The following is a 17037-nucleotide window of genomic DNA, read 5'->3' as shown; positions in this document are numbered from 1 at the left end:
ATCTGTTTAGGGCCTTCCCCATCGCCCATCACCATGGTATCTGTGCTCCTCCACGTCCACCACTGGGTGGCCCACGTGCTCCCCAGCATCTGGGAGAATTTCTGCCATGGGCTCTATGGCTGGGCTACAGGAAGTCACAGCAGGGCCCCCATCCCCTTCTTACTGCTCTGAGACGCACACTGGAGAGGAAGCAGGGAGCTGAGCCAAGCCAGCGGGTGACTCAGCATCAGGTGCACTCCCTGCCAGATGAGCTGCTGGAGAAGAGGTGAAGGGCGAGCTCCAGATGAGCCTGGTGCCCGGTGTGCTGGGCTCTAGGCAGGTCCCAGGGGGCCCTGCTCCCAGATGCTTGCCGGGGGCGGGGGGGGAGAGAGATGTCCTGTCCCAGAGGGACTTTCCCCTGAGCTCCTTCCTCCTTGATCTCCAGCCACAAGCTCCCTCCCTCGTGCCCCCCATGTGTCAGTGGAGTAATGCTGAGGTTTCTGAGGGTGCCTGCGTGGTCCCAGCTCCCCACGAGGGCAGAGCATATGTGACTTGTGGTTTGCTGCTGGCTCTATAAATCCTCCAGGGCTGAGGCACGAGCACTGTTGCTCTCCCCAGATGGTGATGATGTTGATCCTGATCCTGCTGCCCGCGGCCTTTCTCCTGCCCCCCGGTGCTGGGGCTGGTGAGTGTTGGGGGATGAGGGATTGTGGGGAATGAAGCTGGCAGCTCTCTGGGCCGTTTGCAAATCCTGGCTCCTCTCCAGAGTCAGATACTTCTGCCAGGGTGATCGCTGGCTCCCAGGACCCAGCTAGGGAAGGGTTTGGAGCTGGGGGCGATGGAACCCGGGTGGCAGAGCTGGTACCGAGATAACCCCCTGAGACACAGAGAGAGACTGAGAGCAGAAGAGAGACACAGGGGGATCTTAAGTAGAGGCTGGGAGGTCAGACTCCTGGGCTCTATCCCTAGCTTGGGAGTGGAGTCCAGAGGTTAGAGCAGCATGGGGGGAGAGGGGGTTGGGAGTCAGGACTCCTGGGTTCTAGCTCCGTCTGTGCTGTCACATTACATTGAAGTTGTTTAGGGAAGGGGCTGTGCTGCACCTGGCACAATGGGGCCCTGATCTTGGTCAGGGTCCTGGCAGTGCTCAGCACAATGGGGCCCTGATCTCGGTCAAACTCAGTGCAGCACCTGGCACAATAGAGGCGCTGATCTTGGTTGGGGTCTGTGCAGCGCCTGGCACAAGAGGGGCCCTGATCTAGGTTGTTTGCACCATATGCAAATAACAGAAACTGATTTTTAAACAACCTGATTGATTTTGATGCCAAATTAACTTTCCTAAATCATCGCTGAAAATGGTCAGGTGTGAGCTACACACAGACTTGCATTGGTTTAACTAAACTGATTTTAAACCACATCTGTAGTTCAAATGGTTCAGCTTTCCCTGTGATTTTACTTGGCTGATAGCATTGGAAATTTCCCAGGGTCCAGCTAACCCCACAGAACCAGCGGTGGGTCACCCATACAAGTGCCTGTATATGGGGGGCTGCCTGGGGTTAAAGCAAATGGTGCAGTCTTGCATTTCCTAAATCCTACATCCCTCTGATGGACAGAGACTTTCTCACTTCCACCTCAATCTATCCCTGCCCAGTTTATCCCCACTTGTCCTTGTGACAACATTGTCCTTCAACTTCACTAGCTCTTCGCCTGCCCTTCTGTCCCCTCCACCCTGATGTCTTTACATCGATTGTCTAGATTTTATTTTATGCCCAGAGACTATGTGTGTTGAGACTTGTTCTGAACTGGTCCGAAGAGGCTTTTATTTTTCCATGGGAAATTTTGACTTTTCATTGAAAGCCCTCAAAATTTTTTTTATTCACTTTTTATTAATTTTTTTAAAAGACCGAGAGAGAAAGTGAGGAAACAAACAACCAAATATACATAAACTCCTTATAATACCAAAACTTCTCATAAGATATTAAATATTTGATACTCACCTTAGCTAGGCTTGAGACGTTATCTGTAATATGAATGGTTAGAATATCAATCCCTCACTGTATTCCACAATTTACAAACACAATTTGCTTATAAAAATCCCACTAAAGAAAAATTATTAAAGGAAGAAAACGACTAGAAGCAAAACACAGAGGAGGGGGATAGAGATGGGGAGGGGACGGAAGTGGATAGAGAAAAGGAGCAGGTGAGGGGGGGCATGCATTTGTTCGGATCATTCGGATACTTCCAGGAAAGCATCTCATGTCTCTAACAACTTTTCTTGGGTATCTCTGTAACAGTTTAGTGGGTTAGCGATTGTCTCTCCCCCTCTGGCTCACTACATCACTGGGGCACCGCCCAGTATTGAGGAGTTAGCGAATCAAATGTCTGAACCCAAGGCCCCTTTAGTGGGGTAGGGATGAGTCGCAAAGTAGGCTAGGTGGCGCTGACCCTCAGGCCTGGCATAGCAACAAACAGGCCATTCATCCTAAGGTGGTGAGGTTGCCACCCCAGGCAACAGGAGTAGGGAGGACCCGGGCTCACCCTACTCCACCGGGTGACAGCCCAGGGCTCTAACAATGGCGGATGAGTCAGTGAGGATCCCACCACAACACGCTGACTGAGGTTCTGACAAACAAACTGGACCAGCATCTGTTTTCCCTCAGCTACTTCTTACCACCGTCTGAGCAAGGGGTTCCGTAGTCCACAGGTCTTCTGTCTCATTGGGGTATTAACCTGCCAGCAATCCTGGTCAGTCCCCTCCACTCTCAGCTTCCTCTGGAGTCAGGGTGATCCTTGACTCGGCAGCAGAACCTGGGGCCTGCAGCAGGCCCCGGACATCTGTCTCCTTCCCTGGCTCAGGCTCAACTGGGCTAGAGGCCCCTCTTATACTTCCTGTCACGCCCCTTAGCCACTCCACCACACTACACACAGTCTACCGTTCTTTACTGCCAAGCTTAGGGTGTCTATGGTCCAATCTTTGATTGTTGGTTTCTTTTTGGATTTCTGTTTTTGTGGAACGAGTCTTTCCACCACTGTTAGAGCTCTGCTTAGCCAGGGTCTTTCAGATTTGTTCTGCTTCCAATTAACACCCATTAGGTTGAAAAATACATGTTTATTTTTATTTGAATAAAAAAAAAATCCAAAGTCTCTAGGTGCCTTCCCAGAGCGTTTGTGTTAAGTCAGCACCTGCCAAATTACAGCACCAATATTTGTCTGATTTAGCAGCATCTGTTTTGAACTATTAAAGAGTGGTCCAAATCATCCTACATATTCCTGTGGAATTAATCTTAAATGTAGGTCCAAGGAGCAGTTCGGAGCACTGGCTACAATTTGTTTACATTTGGTTAGCAGAAAATAATTGGCCTAGTTCCTCTTCCCAATGCTTTAGGGCATCAGTGTTTAGATCAAATTTGCTGGTCAGGTGTGCATATAATGTTGCCTTAGTTCTTGGAAATCTGACAAACATTTGGAGAAACGAAAGCAGTAATGGGTCAGGGGTAGGGAAGGAAGTGGGGATAAACAGATGAGAGACAGCATGTTACTGTTGCAAACCTTGCCACTCCTTCTTATTCTCTCACGTAGAGCTAGTCAATAGGTGGACCATGGACCACATCTGGACTGCCGGACACTTTTGAATGGACCCCAAAATCTTTTTATTACTTATTATTATTATCATTATTGTTGACTTGTTAGTATTATGTTCTGTGGAGTCTATCCTTGTGTCAAGGCTGCTTCCCCACTTTGAACTTTAGGGTACAAATGTGGGGGCCTGCATGAAAACTTCTAAGCTTAACTACCAGCTTAGATCTGGTCCGCTGCCACCATCCCAAAGCTAATTCCCTTCCCTGGGTAGCCTTGAGAGACCTTCACCAATTCCCTGGTGAATACAGATCCAAACCCCTTGGATCTTAAAACAAGGAGAAATTAACCATCCCCCCTCCTTTCTCCCACCAACTCCTGGTGAATACAGATCCAACCCCCCTTGGATCTAAAAACAAGGAAAAATCAATCAGGTTCTTAAAAAGAAGGCTTTTAATTCAAGAAAAAGGTAAAAATCATCTCTGTAAAATCAGGATGGAAAATAACTTTACAGGGTAATCAAACTTAAAGAGCTCAGAGGACCCCCCTCTAGCCTCAGGTTCAAAGCACAGCAAACAGAGATAAACACTCTAGTAAAAGGTACATTTACAAGTTGAGAAAACAAAGTAAAACTAACACGCCTTGCCTGGCTGTTTACTTACAAGTTTGAAATATGAGAGACTTATTTAGAAAGATGTGGAGAACCTGGATTGATGTCTGGTCCCTCTCAGTCCCAAGAGCAAACAACCCCCAAAACAAAGAGCACAAACAAAAGCCTCCCCCCCCCCAAGATTTGAAAGTATCTTGTCCCCTTATTGGTCCTTTGGGTCAGGTGTCAGCCAGGTTATCCGAGCTTCTTAACCCTTTACAGGTAAAAGGATTTTGGAGTCTCTGGCCAGGAGGGATTTTATAGTACTGTACACAGGAGAGCTGTTACCCTTCCCTTTATAGTTATGACACCTTGATTATACCTTGACAAAAATTTGGACCTTGACAAAAAATAATTAACTATCTCTGGTCTGGCAAAATTGGTGACCAAATATTTACATATATTTAGCTGAAAAGTGCCAAAAACTGGGGGAAATAATCAGATTTAGAAGAAAAATGCCAAAATGTTGAGGAGAGGAGGTGTGTTCTAAGAAACTTTTCATTATCTAGAAAACCCAATTTTCTGTTGAAAAAGAATTTGGAGGGCCAGTGTTGGAGCAGCCCTGGCTTGTCACTGTGGCTTGATGGAGAAGGTGAAACATCAGCAGGGGACGTGTCAGTGGTGTTCTGGTTGACTTTGCCTCCCAAATCCGTTAACGCAAGGCAGAGCAATTACTGACCCACTCCTGGTGTGTTTGACACTGATTCGCCACCCAGATAGGTCAGAGCTGTAGATTTACCCCCAGCCCCATGGGGTGTTCAGTCTGGGGCAAAGCGGAGTAGGGGGCAGGGTTCCAGGCACAGTGATCCCCCCCCAGAAAAACATCACAGGGTGTGGGTTGAGGCTGTGCGGACTCCCCTTCAGGATGGGGCTCTTTATATGAACCTGGTCTTCCCCCAGGTGAGATAATCGGGGGCTGGGAAGCCACACCCCACTCCAGACCCTACATGGCCTATCTGGAAATACAAGATGGAGTTAGTACATCCTTATGTGGAGGGTTCCTGGTGTCGGAGAACTTCGTGCTGACGGCCGCTCACTGTAATGGAAAGTAAGTGCCTCTGTGCTGGGGATGTTGGGGCAGATTGGATTTAGCAAGTGATGGGGGAGCCAGAAGCTCTGGCACCATCCTAATTGCAGGGAAGGAGCAGTGAGTGCGACAGGCTGGGAAAGCAAAGCCCGTGGGTCTGATCTGCTCAGGGAGCGTTGGCATGTCTCTAGGGGCCTCTGCAAACCATGGTCCAGCACCAATGCTGGGTAAATCAATGGAGCTACAGCCAGTGAGAGCAGCTGGGGTCTGGTCCATTGCCCAGATCAGGGCAGTGAGGTGCTCACAGCCCCAGGACAGCTCGACAAGTCTTTGGGTTGGGGGGTCTGGGCATGGACCCCTGTCTCGATCTAGCCGGGAGGGGTCACAGGGATAAGGGAAGCTGAGACCCAGGGGTTGGGAGGACAATAGGGAGTGAAGCTGCTTGTGGGACAGCACAAGGGCTGGTGAAGTCATAGGCTGGGACCCCAACACCTCTGGGCAGATGCTTTGTGCTGGAGCCAGTGCCCACCATGGAGGAAAGGCCCTTGTGCCATGCCCCTGCCCACCTGAGGAAGCCAGTCTCTTTCCCAAGATGGATCGGAGCCAGCTCTGCTAGAGGGAAAAGGCCTCATCTCCCATTCCCCAGCCCCCCAGACAGCCAGTCTCCAGTCCTGGGTCTGGATCAGAGACAGCAATGTGTCAATGGGTATTTTACATTTTTACTGGCTGGGAGCTGAGTCCGAAATCACTTCTTTAAACCCCAGGCTTCCCTGTCCCCACAAGTAGCCATATTCCTGTGTCAGACCCACATGTGCGCATCCCATACCATATACATGTTCTAGCCTCTACAACCCACATGTTGCTCTCGGCTTTTGCAGCAAGATCATTGTCGTCCTGGGAGTCCATGATATTACCAAACAGGAACAGAGCCAACAAGTGATCCCTGTGAGATGCCAGTACCCCCACCAGGATTATGACAAGAAGTCCCATAATAACGACATCATGCTGCTGGAGGTACAGCCCCATCCCATCCCCCCTAGAGATCTCACAGTGCTGCAGGTACCGCCCCCATCCCATCACCCCACCCCCAGTGACCTCACACTGCTGCAGGTACCGCCCCATCCCATCACCCTGCCCCCAGTGACCTCACACTGCTGCAGGTACCGCCCCCATCCCATCACCCCGCCCCCCAGTGACCTCACACTGCTGCAGGTACCGCCTCCATCCCATCACCCTGCCCCCAGTGACCTCACACAGCTGCAGGTACCGCCCCATCCCATCCCCGCCCCCCCGTGACTTCATGGCCATGCACTGGCTTTAGGTACTTTCTCCTTGGGTTCATATGTCTCTGCCCATCATTGGCTCTGGCCTTCATATTCATCCTTGTCCTTGTGTCCTTTCCTGTTTGTAGCTGGAGCGCAAAGCACGTCTCAATGGATATGTCGGGCTCATCCCCCTGCCCGTGGCCCATCAGCGAATGCATCCAGGCACCGTGTGCAGCATCGCCGGCTGGGGCTGGACCAGTGCACACAATAATCTGAGCTCGGACACACTCCGGGAGGCGGACGTGGAAGTGATGCAGGATGCTGCGTGTCCAAGGAATCCTGGTGGGATATACCGTAACTATAACCCCTCCACCATGATGTGTGTGGGGGACCCAGAGAAGGGCAAAAGCTCTTTCAAGGTAAATCTCCTCCTGCCTTCAAGCTCCCTTGACAAATTTTTGTTGTTAATGAGGCTGTTGGGGTTGCGGTCGGGCCTCAGAGAGAAGATCAGAGGTCAGGCCCTGCTGCGCTCAGTGCTGTACAAATGAATGGGGAACTAGGATGTTGCTAGTGATGCAAGAGTGTGCTGCTGAGACCTGTTCTTTATCTGTTTCTTGTTCCATTTCACAGGGTGACTCTGGGGGTCCCCTGGTGTGCCAGCAAACAGCCCAGGGCATCGTCTCTTGGGGATCAAAGGTGGGGACCCCACCCGCTGTGTACACAAGAGTCTCCACCTTCATCCCCTGGATACGGAAGACTATGAGGATGCTGCAGCCTTGAGCCCTGCTGGTAATTACTGCACGGGCCGGAGGTTCACCACTTCTGTCCTTTGGCTTGGCCCAGATATAGAGTCTGCTTTGCAGGGGGGCTGAGTCCCCCCCACCAGCCATTGCTGTGTGCTCAGGCAGCGCCCAACCCATAAGAATCAACGCAGGAAGCCTAGGGGAGTTAGGGTCAGGTTCAAGGCCAGCTTCTGTTGGCTCCCTTGGAAATCCTGACCCAGACCCCTAGACTGCCTCTTCACTAGGGAAACAACTGGTTTTATTTTCCCCGGGGTAATGGACACAAGCCAAATCCAGGGAGAACCCAGCGGTTTGTGCCTCTCCCCCGTGTCAGCCATTCGGGTGACCGTTTATGGGAGATGCTCGTTCTTACCTGACCTGTTAAGTGGTGTTAAAACTGAAGCCTGCCCTGTCCTCTCTGATCCTTTCCCACATGTTAGTTCCCCCGGGATGGCCACCTCCTGTTCCAAACACACATGTTTCTAGGACTGGCAAGGCCAGCGGGAGTTTGTTCATGGGAAGGGAAATTAGCAAAGGATATGCTGATTTCAGATGAAATGACAGCTCTGAGTGCCTCCTTCTAACCTCCCCTTCCCTGCCCTGCTGCTCAGTCTGCTGCATTTCACTCCCTGCTTCTTAGCCAGCAATGAATAAAAATGAAATTACAAAACAATGAGTTTGTGCCTTCCTGGGAACTGAATGAATGCCCCCCCAGCCAATTGTTGTACCTAACAGGTGTAACCAGGGACTGCTTTGGACCCCATAGGAATTCACCCCCGGGGTTGGAGTAGTTCACACCAGGTCTGCTAGAAAGACAAGGAAAATCATGAGTGAAAAAGCAATGCACTATGTGTGTTATCATTTCTCCTGGCTATGGTATCCCGTCGCTGACATCTGGGACATCTCCCTGCCAATAGAGCGCATTTAGACCCATTGGAGGAGAAATCGGTACCAGAGTATTTTTAGTTTCCCTTCTATGTAATTCCTCTTCCACTCTGTACACCCATCCAGAGACAGAAGGATCACAAACAGGAGACAGGCTGGTCCCCTCCATCAGGCCTCTGAGCCCAGACCATCAAGGCCCCCTACTTTAGTAAGCCCAACCTAACTTGAAACAATCACCCAGAATTAAATCAAAATACATTTGGAGATTCTTGTGTATATGCTGGGGTGGGGGGGCACCTCTCCAGATATCTATTGGAGACAATGCCCTGTGCCCTGGACTACCTCGTTGCACACCAGGGGCCCGCCAGAATCGCGGAAGGAGAATAACATCAGTGACTGGCATTTCCCAGCCCAGCCTGTCCAACAGAGATCTCAGATTTTCGGACAGTTATTTTCTGCCTCTGAAGGCCCAGCCCTTGCCACCAAACAGAACCGGCCTGGAAATGGGTGGGCAGACAGTGATATCTAGAGCTGGGCAGAATGATGTACCCATGGAAAAGGCAGTTTAGACAAAACTGAATTTTTTCACAGAAAAATTTGATTTTACAGACAATTTTATATTTTTTCATGGGGAAAATTGAAATGAAATATTTCATTTCATGGCAGTTCCATGCAAATCAGAATATTTGGTAGTTAGCAATTAGTTCAACTGCTTTTTCCTATCCGTGCATTGGCTCATATGCATTGACTCCGTGGGTGCTCCAGGGCTGGAGTGCCCATGGGGCAAAATTAGTGGGTGCTCAGCACCCTCCAGCAGCCAAGCTCCTCCTCTTCCCCCTCTCCCCAGCATCTCTCACTCGCCAGCAGCTCATTGACCAATTCCTCCCCCTCCCTCCCAGCGCCTCCTGCCCCCCACAAAACACCTGTTTCACCATGTTTGGGATGCCCCTGGAGGGAGTGGGAGGAGCAGGGACACAGCGTGCTTGGGGGAGGAGGCGGGGAAGGGCTGTAGACAGGGTGTTAGGGCAAGCGGTGGAATGGGGGTGGGACTAGGGGCAGGGGGGGAGGGGGGATCGAGCACCCCCGGCTAGAAGGGAAGTTGGCGCCTATGCATTGACTTAGGTTGTTGTAGTTCAGGTCTTCATTCTCTCCTAAGGGACTGAGCTGTTTGAGGCATCATGCATCATGCATCATGCATAGTCCAGGCAGGGGCTACATAAGGGAAAATAGAGGCCTGAATTACAGTTCCCAGAAGGCAATGTTGACCTTGCTTGAAATGTAGCATTTTGGGTGAGCTCAACAAACCAAAATCCCAGAATCATAGAAATGTGGGCTGGAAGTGACCTGGAGAAGTCCTCTAGTCTAATCCTCTCCTCTGAGGCTGTACCAAATAAACCTAGATCATCCCTAACAGGTGTTTGTCCAACCTGGTCTTAAAAACCTCCAGTGATGGAGATTACACAACTTCCTTAGTTAACCTGTTCCAGAGTTTAACTATTCTTAGAGTTAGAAAGTTTTTCAAATATACAACCTAAATCTCCCTTGCTGGAGATTAAGCCTATTACTTCTTGTCCTACCTTCAATGGATATAGAGAACATTTGCTCACTCTCCTCTTTAGAACAGACCTTAACATATTTGAAGATGGTTATCATATCACTTCTTCATTAACCTAAACATGTCCAATTCTTTCAGCCTTTCCTCCTAGGTCAGCTGTTCTAAACCTCTGATCATATATTTGTTCTTGTTTCTCTTCTCTGGACTCTCTCCAGTTGGTTCACATGGAAGGAAACGTCTCAATCTGTTCACATCTCAGCATGTTTCATTTTGATTAAAAATGTTGAAATGAAACATTTTGAAATTTCTGAGTCAAACCTGTTTTGGGAATTTCCATTTTGCCAAAAATGTTGAAATCTCAACTTTTCTTTGAAGATAAAGATTGGAATATTGCCATTTCCTGTGGGACGGGAACGCTCACTCTCCCTCAGCTCCAGCGAGACCCTGCCCCTATGGACATCTACAGCAAAGCTCCCATCTACGTCTATGGGGCCAGGATTTCACCCAAGCTCCAGTCTGTTGGGTAGCCTCAGGGTTGAGTTCACCAGTAGATCCTCTAGTGAGGGTGAAGAGTAAAGAGAGTCAGAACATGTGGTGGGGATGTGGGGAGGGAGGGAGGCTTTTTCATCAACATTTTCCCTGGAAAACTTTGTTGAAAAATCAAAGCCCAATAATTTCTAGTCATGGTGCATCCTGGGAGTTGTATTTCAGGTGCCTCATGCCCTTATGGGAACATGGGCCTGGAAGACTCTTACTGGGTCGTAGAGTCCAGTTTCTGCTATCCCAGGCATCTCCAACATATCATCCCATCCATAAACTTATCAAGCTTTGTCTGCATCCTTGTTAGGTGCTTCGCCCCCGGCATCTGCCATTGGAGGTTGTTCCAGAACCTCCCCCCTCTGATGGTTAGAATCCTTCTCATCTCCAGCCTCCATTGATCCCTGCCCCATTTATCCCCATTTGATTTGTCCTTTATCTTCAGCAGCTCGTCTCCCTCCCTGGTGCAATCAGGCCCCCTCTCAGGCTGAGTTTTAGGCTAACCTAGCCCAGGTATTTTATTCCCCTCTCGTCAGACCGGCTCACTATCCCCCTGATTGTCCCACCAGCCCTTCTCAACACCTGCTCCAGCCGGGGTCCCTCTTTCTGGGACAAGGCTGTGAACCAGATTCCAGCTGAGCAATGCCCAGACCTTCTCCTCTGGCATTAAACCCTCCCTCTCTCTACTGGGGACACCTTGGCTGCTCCATCCCAAGATCACGTTGACTTTTCTCCTGGCCATGGCCGACACACCCAGGTCTCCCTCACCCTCATTCGCTTCCAGCTCATGAGCCCCCAGCTCAGAGCAGCAATTCCTTTTATTTGTCAACTATGTGCATGAGCCCATGTTAAAATTACATAAGAACATAAGAATGGCCATACTGGGTCAGACCAAAGGTCCATCCAGCCCAGTATCCTGTCTACCGACAGTGGGCAATGCCAGGTGCCCCAGAGGGAATGTACAGAACAGGTAATTATCAAGTGATTCATCCCGTCACTCATTCCCAGCTTCTGGCAAACAGAGGCTAGGGACACCATCCTTGCCCATCCTAGCTAATAGCCATTGAAGGACCTATCCTCCATGAATTTATCTAGTTCTTTTTGAATCCTGCTATAGTCTTGGCCCTCACAACATCCTCTGGCAAAGAGTTCCACAGGTTGACTATGTGCTGAATGAAAAAAATATTTCCTTTTGTTTGTTTTAAACCTGCTGCCTATTAATTTCATTTGGTGGCCCCTAGTTCTTGTGTTATGAGAAGGAGTAAATAACACTTCCTTATTTACTTTCTCCACACCAGTCATGATTTTATAGACTTCTATCATATTCCCCCCTTAGTTGTCTCTTTTCCAAGTTGAAAAGTCCCAGTCTTTTTAATCTCTCCTCAGATGGAAGCTGGTCCATACACCTAATCATCTTTGTTGCTCTTTTCTGAACCTTTTCCAGGTCAAATATATCTTTTTTGAGATGGGGCGACCATATCTGCACACAGTATTCAAGGTATGAGTGTACCATGAATTTATAGAGAGGCAACATGATATTTTCTGTCTCATTATCTATCCCTTTCTTAATGATTCCCAACAATCTATTCACTTCTTTGACTGCCACTGCATATTGAGTGGATGTTTTCAGAGAACTATCCACAATGACTCCAAGATCTCTTTCTTAAGTGGTAATAGTTAATTTAGTCCCTATCATTTTATATGTATAGTTGGGATTATGCTTTCCAATGTGCATTACTTTGCATTTATCAACACTGGATTTCATCTGTCATTTTTTTGCCCAGTCACTGAGTTTTGAGAGATGCTTTTGTACTCTTTGCCGTCTGCGCATGGGACTTAACTCTCTTGAGTAGTTTTGTATCATCAGCAAATTTTGCCACCTCACTGTTTACCCCTTTTTCCAGATCATTTATGAATATGTTAAAAAGGACTGGGCCCAGTACAGACCCCTGGGGGACACCACTATTTACCTCTCTCCATTCTGAAAACTGATCGTTTATTCCTACTGTGACATTGCACTCCATATGTTTTATGGAAATATGTTTATGAGTGTGAATATGATGTAACTGGAATATGTTTTATGTAAAAGGTCTCTTGTAAGATATCATAACAAAGGTATAACCTACTGAATATATTCCTCCTATTTGTATGCATGTATTATTCTTGTATCTGAAGCTGCAAATATGAAGTATAATTCTGAGGTTCTATTGTAATTATGCAAAGTGTGGGCCATTAAGGGTGGTTTAGAATCTTGATGACTTCCATTGACTAGGACAATTGGTTGTAAATTGTTTATTTACCTGCAAGCCTTCTGTGTACATGTGGGCCAACCCAGGAAGAATGGCGACTAGGGATAAGTGATTAATAGCTGGGGGAGCAAACAGCTGTGATTATCTCTCTCTCAGTGTTATAGAGGGTGGACAATTTACGAATTTACCCTGTATAAGTTTTATACAGAGTAAAATGGATTTATTTGGGGTTTGGATCCCATTTGGAGCTGGGTGTCTGGATGCTGAGCTGTTTTCACTTAAAGCCTGCAGCTTTGTGGGGTGTGGTCCAGACCCTGGCGCTGTGTTGCAGCAGGCTAGTGTGTCCGGCTCAACAAGACAGGGTTCTGGAAGTCCCAGGCTGGCAGGGAAAACAGGCTCAGAGGTAATTTCAGCACATCAGGAGACAGTCCCAAAGGGGTCTCTGTGACCGAACCGGTCACACCTTTCCTGCCTTTCAACCAGTTACCAATCCATGAGAGCACCTTCCCTCTTATCCCATGACTTTTTACTTCATTTAAGAGCCTTTGGTGAGGGACATTGTCAAGGGCTTTCTGAAAATCTAAATACACTATGTCCACTGGATCCCCTTGTCCACATGCTTGTTGACCCCCTCAAAGAATAATAGTAGATTGGTGAGACATGATTTCCCTTTACAAAAACCATGTTGACTCTTCCTCGACAAATTATTTTTGTCTATGTGTCTGGCAATTTTGTTCTTTACTATAGTTTTAACCAGTTTGCCTGGTACTGAAGTCAGGCTTACCAGTCTGTTATTGCTAGGATCACCTCTGGAGCCCTTTTTAAAAATTGGCATCACATTAGCTCTCCTCCAGTCATTTGGTACAGAAGCTGATTTAAATGATAGGTTACAGACAACAGTTAGAAGTCCTACTATTTCACATTCAAATTCCTTCAGAACTCTTGGGTGAATCACATCTGGTCCTGGTAACTTATTGTTGTTTAATTTATCAATTTGTTCCAAAACCTCCTCTAATGATACACCAATCTGGGACAGATCTTCAGATTTGTCACCTAAAAAGAATGGCACAGGTGTGGGAATCTCCCTCACATCCTCAACTGTGAAGACCAATGCAAAGAATTCATTTAGTTTCTCCACAATGGCCTTATCATCCTTGAGTGCTTCTTTAGCACCTCGATCATCCAGTGGCTTCCTGCTTCTGATGTACTTAAAAATAATAATTTGCTATTACTTTTTGAGCCTTTGGCTAGCTGTTCTTCACATTCTTTTTTGGCCTTCCTGATTATATTTTTACACTTCATTTGCCACAGTTTATTCTCCTTTCTATTTTCCTCATTAGGATTTAACTTCCACTTTTTAAAGGATGCCTTTTCCCCTCTCACTGCTTCTTTTACTTTGTTGTTTAGCACGGTGGCTCTTTTTTGTTCTCTTACTACGTTTTTTTAATTTGGAGGTATGCATTTAAGTTGAGCCTCTATTATGGTGTCTTTAAAAAGTTTCCATACAGCTTGCAGGGATTTCACTTTTGGTGCTGTACCTTTTAATTTCTGTTTCATTAACCTCCTCATTTTTGTGTAGTTCCCCTTTCTGAAATTAAATGCTACAGTGTTGGGCCAGTGTGGTGTTTTCCCCACCACAGGGATGTTAAATTTTATTATATTATAGTCACTATTACCAAGCGGTCCAGCTATATTCACCTCTTGGACCTGATCCTGTGCTCCACTTAGGACTAAATCAAGAATTGCCTCTCCTCTGGTGGGTTCCAGGACTAGCTGCTCCAAGAAGCAGTCGTTTAAAGTGTCAAGAAACTTTATCTCTGCATCCTGTCCTGAGGTGACATGAACCCAGTCAATATGGGGATAGTTGAAATCCCCCATTATTATTATTGAGTTTTTTATTTTAATTGCCTCTCTAATCTCCCTGAGCATTTCACAGTCACTATCACCATCTTGGTCAGGTGGTCTGTAATATATCCCTACTGCTATATTCTTCTTATTAGAGCATGGAATTACTATCCAAAGAGATTCTATGGTACAGTTTGGTTCATTTAGGATTTTTACTTCATTTGTTTCTACGCTTTCTTTCACATATTTAGATGCTTTGTCAGAATCTGGGAATGAGCAACAGGGGCTGGATCACCTGGTTATTACCTGTTCTATTCATTCCCTCTGGGGCACCTGGCACTGGCCATTGTTGGAAGACAGAATACTGTGTCTGGAAACATTTCAGAGAATGCTACCATGGAGGTCCTGGACTTCAATCTCTTACCTAGCAGCCTAAATTTGGCCCCCGGGACCTCTCTCCTATCCTTCCCTATGTCATTGGTACCTACATGTACCATGACAACCAACTCCTCCCCAGCACTAAACATAAGCCTATTTAGATGTCTCAAGAGATCCACAATCTTTGCACCAAGCAGGCAAGTCTCCATCCGGTTATCCCGGTAATCGCAAACCCAGCTATCTATGTTTCTAATGATCAAATCACCCATTGCTATTACCTGTCTCTTCCTAAGTAACTGGAGTTCCCTCCCCTGGAGAGGTATCCTCAGTACAAGAGTGTACCACAATATCATCTACTCCAGTTAGATGTTCTCCTTCCCTGGGGCTTTCATCCTCCTCAACAGCACAGAGGCTGTCAGACCAGGGGTGGGACTTTTCTACTGTGTCCCAGAAAGTCTCCTCTGTGTACCTCTCTTTCCCTTAGCTCCTCCAGCTCAACCACCCTGGTCTCCAAAGCCCGTGCTCAGTCTCTGAGGGCCAGAAGCTCCTTGCACCAAATGCACACATATACCACCTGTCCATAGGCAGGTAAACGTACATGCTGCATTGGGTGCACTAAACTGGATAGCCCCCCACTCTGTTGCTGGACTACTGCCTGCATTCTTCTTTTACTCCTGAAGCTGGTTCCTTTGTTGATGTTTTGTTTTTATCAGGTGTTTTTTAGCTTAAGTTTAAAGAAATTTAAAGAATGTTAAGTGTATCTAGCCCCTTCTCAGACTCCCCCTGTAAACTCCCTCACAAAACTCCCGTTAGCTGTTCCTGTTCACTGGATCCTCTGGTCATAGAATCATAGATTATTAGGGTTGGAAGGGACCTCAGGAGATCATCTAGTCCAACCCCCTGCTCAAAGCAGGATCAATCCCCAACTAAATCCCCAAATGGCCCTCTCAAGGATTGAACTCACAACCCTGGGTTTAGCAGGCCAACGCTCAACACTTAGGGGTGGGCTTTTTAAAGCCCTGGTCTTCCTGAGTAGCCCTGCCCCCTGGTTAAATGTTGATGGGTGCTAAAGGGCTTAGGGATCACAGCCTCATTAAGAAGCTCTCAGCTCTCAGCCTTGCCTAGCAGGTCGCTAGGCTCAGCACATACACAGTCAGCACATGGTCTCCCAAACAAACAAATCACACAATATATTTTACTCAAGCAGTAAGCACCCCACAAACACAAACATAAACACACACACACACACCAGACAACAAACTTACCCCAAGGGTCACATAGTCGCTCTTCCTTCACCTGGAAAACTCCCTGGCAACACTCCCCGTTAACCACTCTTCTTCACTAGCTCTGTTCCTGTTTGAACCAGCAACTTGCACAAGGGCACTAACACTGGAGATACTTCCCTGGAGACATCCTAGGTGCTGGTCTCCCTAGCTGGGCTGCATCTCCCATGATGCACCATGGCTCCCCTCTGAGCAGTGGGGCATGGGAGGGGCACGGCCATACTGGTTTCTACCAGCTCCTTCCCCTGCAGCAGCTTGCTGTACCCCCAGTGTCTCCGGGCGGGGGGATATTTACCTGGAACGCTGATTTCTTGGCGTGGGAGCTGCTGGTGCACAGCACGGTGGTGGAGTCATAATGCTGGTACCACCCTTTGCACAGGCCGTCTGACACCACCTCCTGCTCTGCCTCCAGCAGCCTGTTGGTGGTGGTGTTCACTCCTGTCTGACTCCGCCCATTCACGCTGCACTCGGAGCCTGGGCTGACATGGTGATTGATCTCTGGCAGGGGGATGGGCCTCACCCACTCCGTCAGCTCTGCGCTGTGTGATAGCTGCCATGGGCGAGAGAGAAAGAGAATGGACCCGGATCAGCACAGGGATCGGAGCTGGTGTGGGGCAGCACCACCCGGTTGGAGCCTGGATGTCTGTCCAGGGAATGAGTGTGGGGTCACTGGGGGTGGAGTGATGGGATGGGGGTGCTACGTGCAACAGTGTGCATTCACTGGGGGTGGGGTGATGGGATGGGGTGGTATCTGAAGCAGTATGTGGTTACTGGAGGTGGGGTGATTGGATGGGGTAGTGCCCTGGCAGTGTGAGGTCAGTGGGGTGGTACCTTCAGCAGCATGGTGTCATTGTGAAAGTTCTCATTGTTGAAGTCAGGGTGCTGGACCCAGTGATGGGCCTGGATCCATTTCCAGTTCTGTCCCGGCTTCATGAAGTCTCAGGCCTGGTCTACACTAGGCTTTTATGTCGACTTTAGCGCCGTTATATCGAATTAACCCTGCACCCGTCCACACCAGGAAGCCATTTAG

General features: G+C 48.1%; 2 protein-coding genes across 2 annotated transcripts in view; one reads left to right on the top strand and one right to left on the bottom strand.

Annotated features, from left to right (window-relative positions):
• Positions 1 to 17037, bottom strand: part of LOC112107977 (duodenase-1-like) — a 37088-nt gene that overhangs the window by 11598 nt on the left and 8453 nt on the right. Inside the window, exons 2-3 of the mRNA XM_024201923.2 lie at positions 16839 to 16945; positions 16272 to 16557 (exon numbers count right to left, since the gene is read on the bottom strand). Of these exons, the coding sequence (XP_024057691.2) occupies positions 16272 to 16557; positions 16839 to 16945 (393 nt within the window). The remainder of the gene's footprint in view (positions 1 to 16271; positions 16558 to 16838; positions 16946 to 17037) is intronic.
• Positions 598 to 7273, top strand: LOC113408032 (granzyme H-like). Its single transcript, XM_026659709.1, has 5 exons — positions 598 to 664; positions 5102 to 5249; positions 6107 to 6242; positions 6640 to 6912; positions 7124 to 7273. The coding sequence occupies exons 1-5, from the start codon at positions 598 to 600 to the stop codon at positions 7271 to 7273; spliced, it is 774 nt and encodes a 257-aa protein (XP_026515494.1).

The sequence above is a fragment of the Terrapene carolina genome, unplaced genomic scaffold (genome assembly GCF_002925995.2).
Source record: "Terrapene carolina triunguis isolate 2854851 unplaced genomic scaffold, T_m_triunguis-2.0 Scaffold665, whole genome shotgun sequence".
Taxonomy (NCBI): Eukaryota; Metazoa; Chordata; order Testudines; family Emydidae; genus Terrapene; species Terrapene triunguis.
The sequence above is the reverse complement of the archived record's forward strand: the minus strand, read 5'-3'. Positions and strand labels throughout refer to the sequence as shown.

Coding starts and splice junctions, on each gene's coding strand:
- LOC113408032 (XM_026659709.1), top strand. CDS start 598: ATGGTGATGATGTTGATCCTGATCCTGCTGCCCGCGGCCTTTCTCCTG. Junction 5,250..6,106: donor GCCGCTCACTGTAATGGAAA/GTAAGTGCCTCT, acceptor CGGCTTTTGCAG/CAAGATCATTGTCGTCCTGG. Junction 6,243..6,639: donor ACGACATCATGCTGCTGGAG/GTACAGCCCCAT, acceptor TCCTGTTTGTAG/CTGGAGCGCAAAGCACGTCT.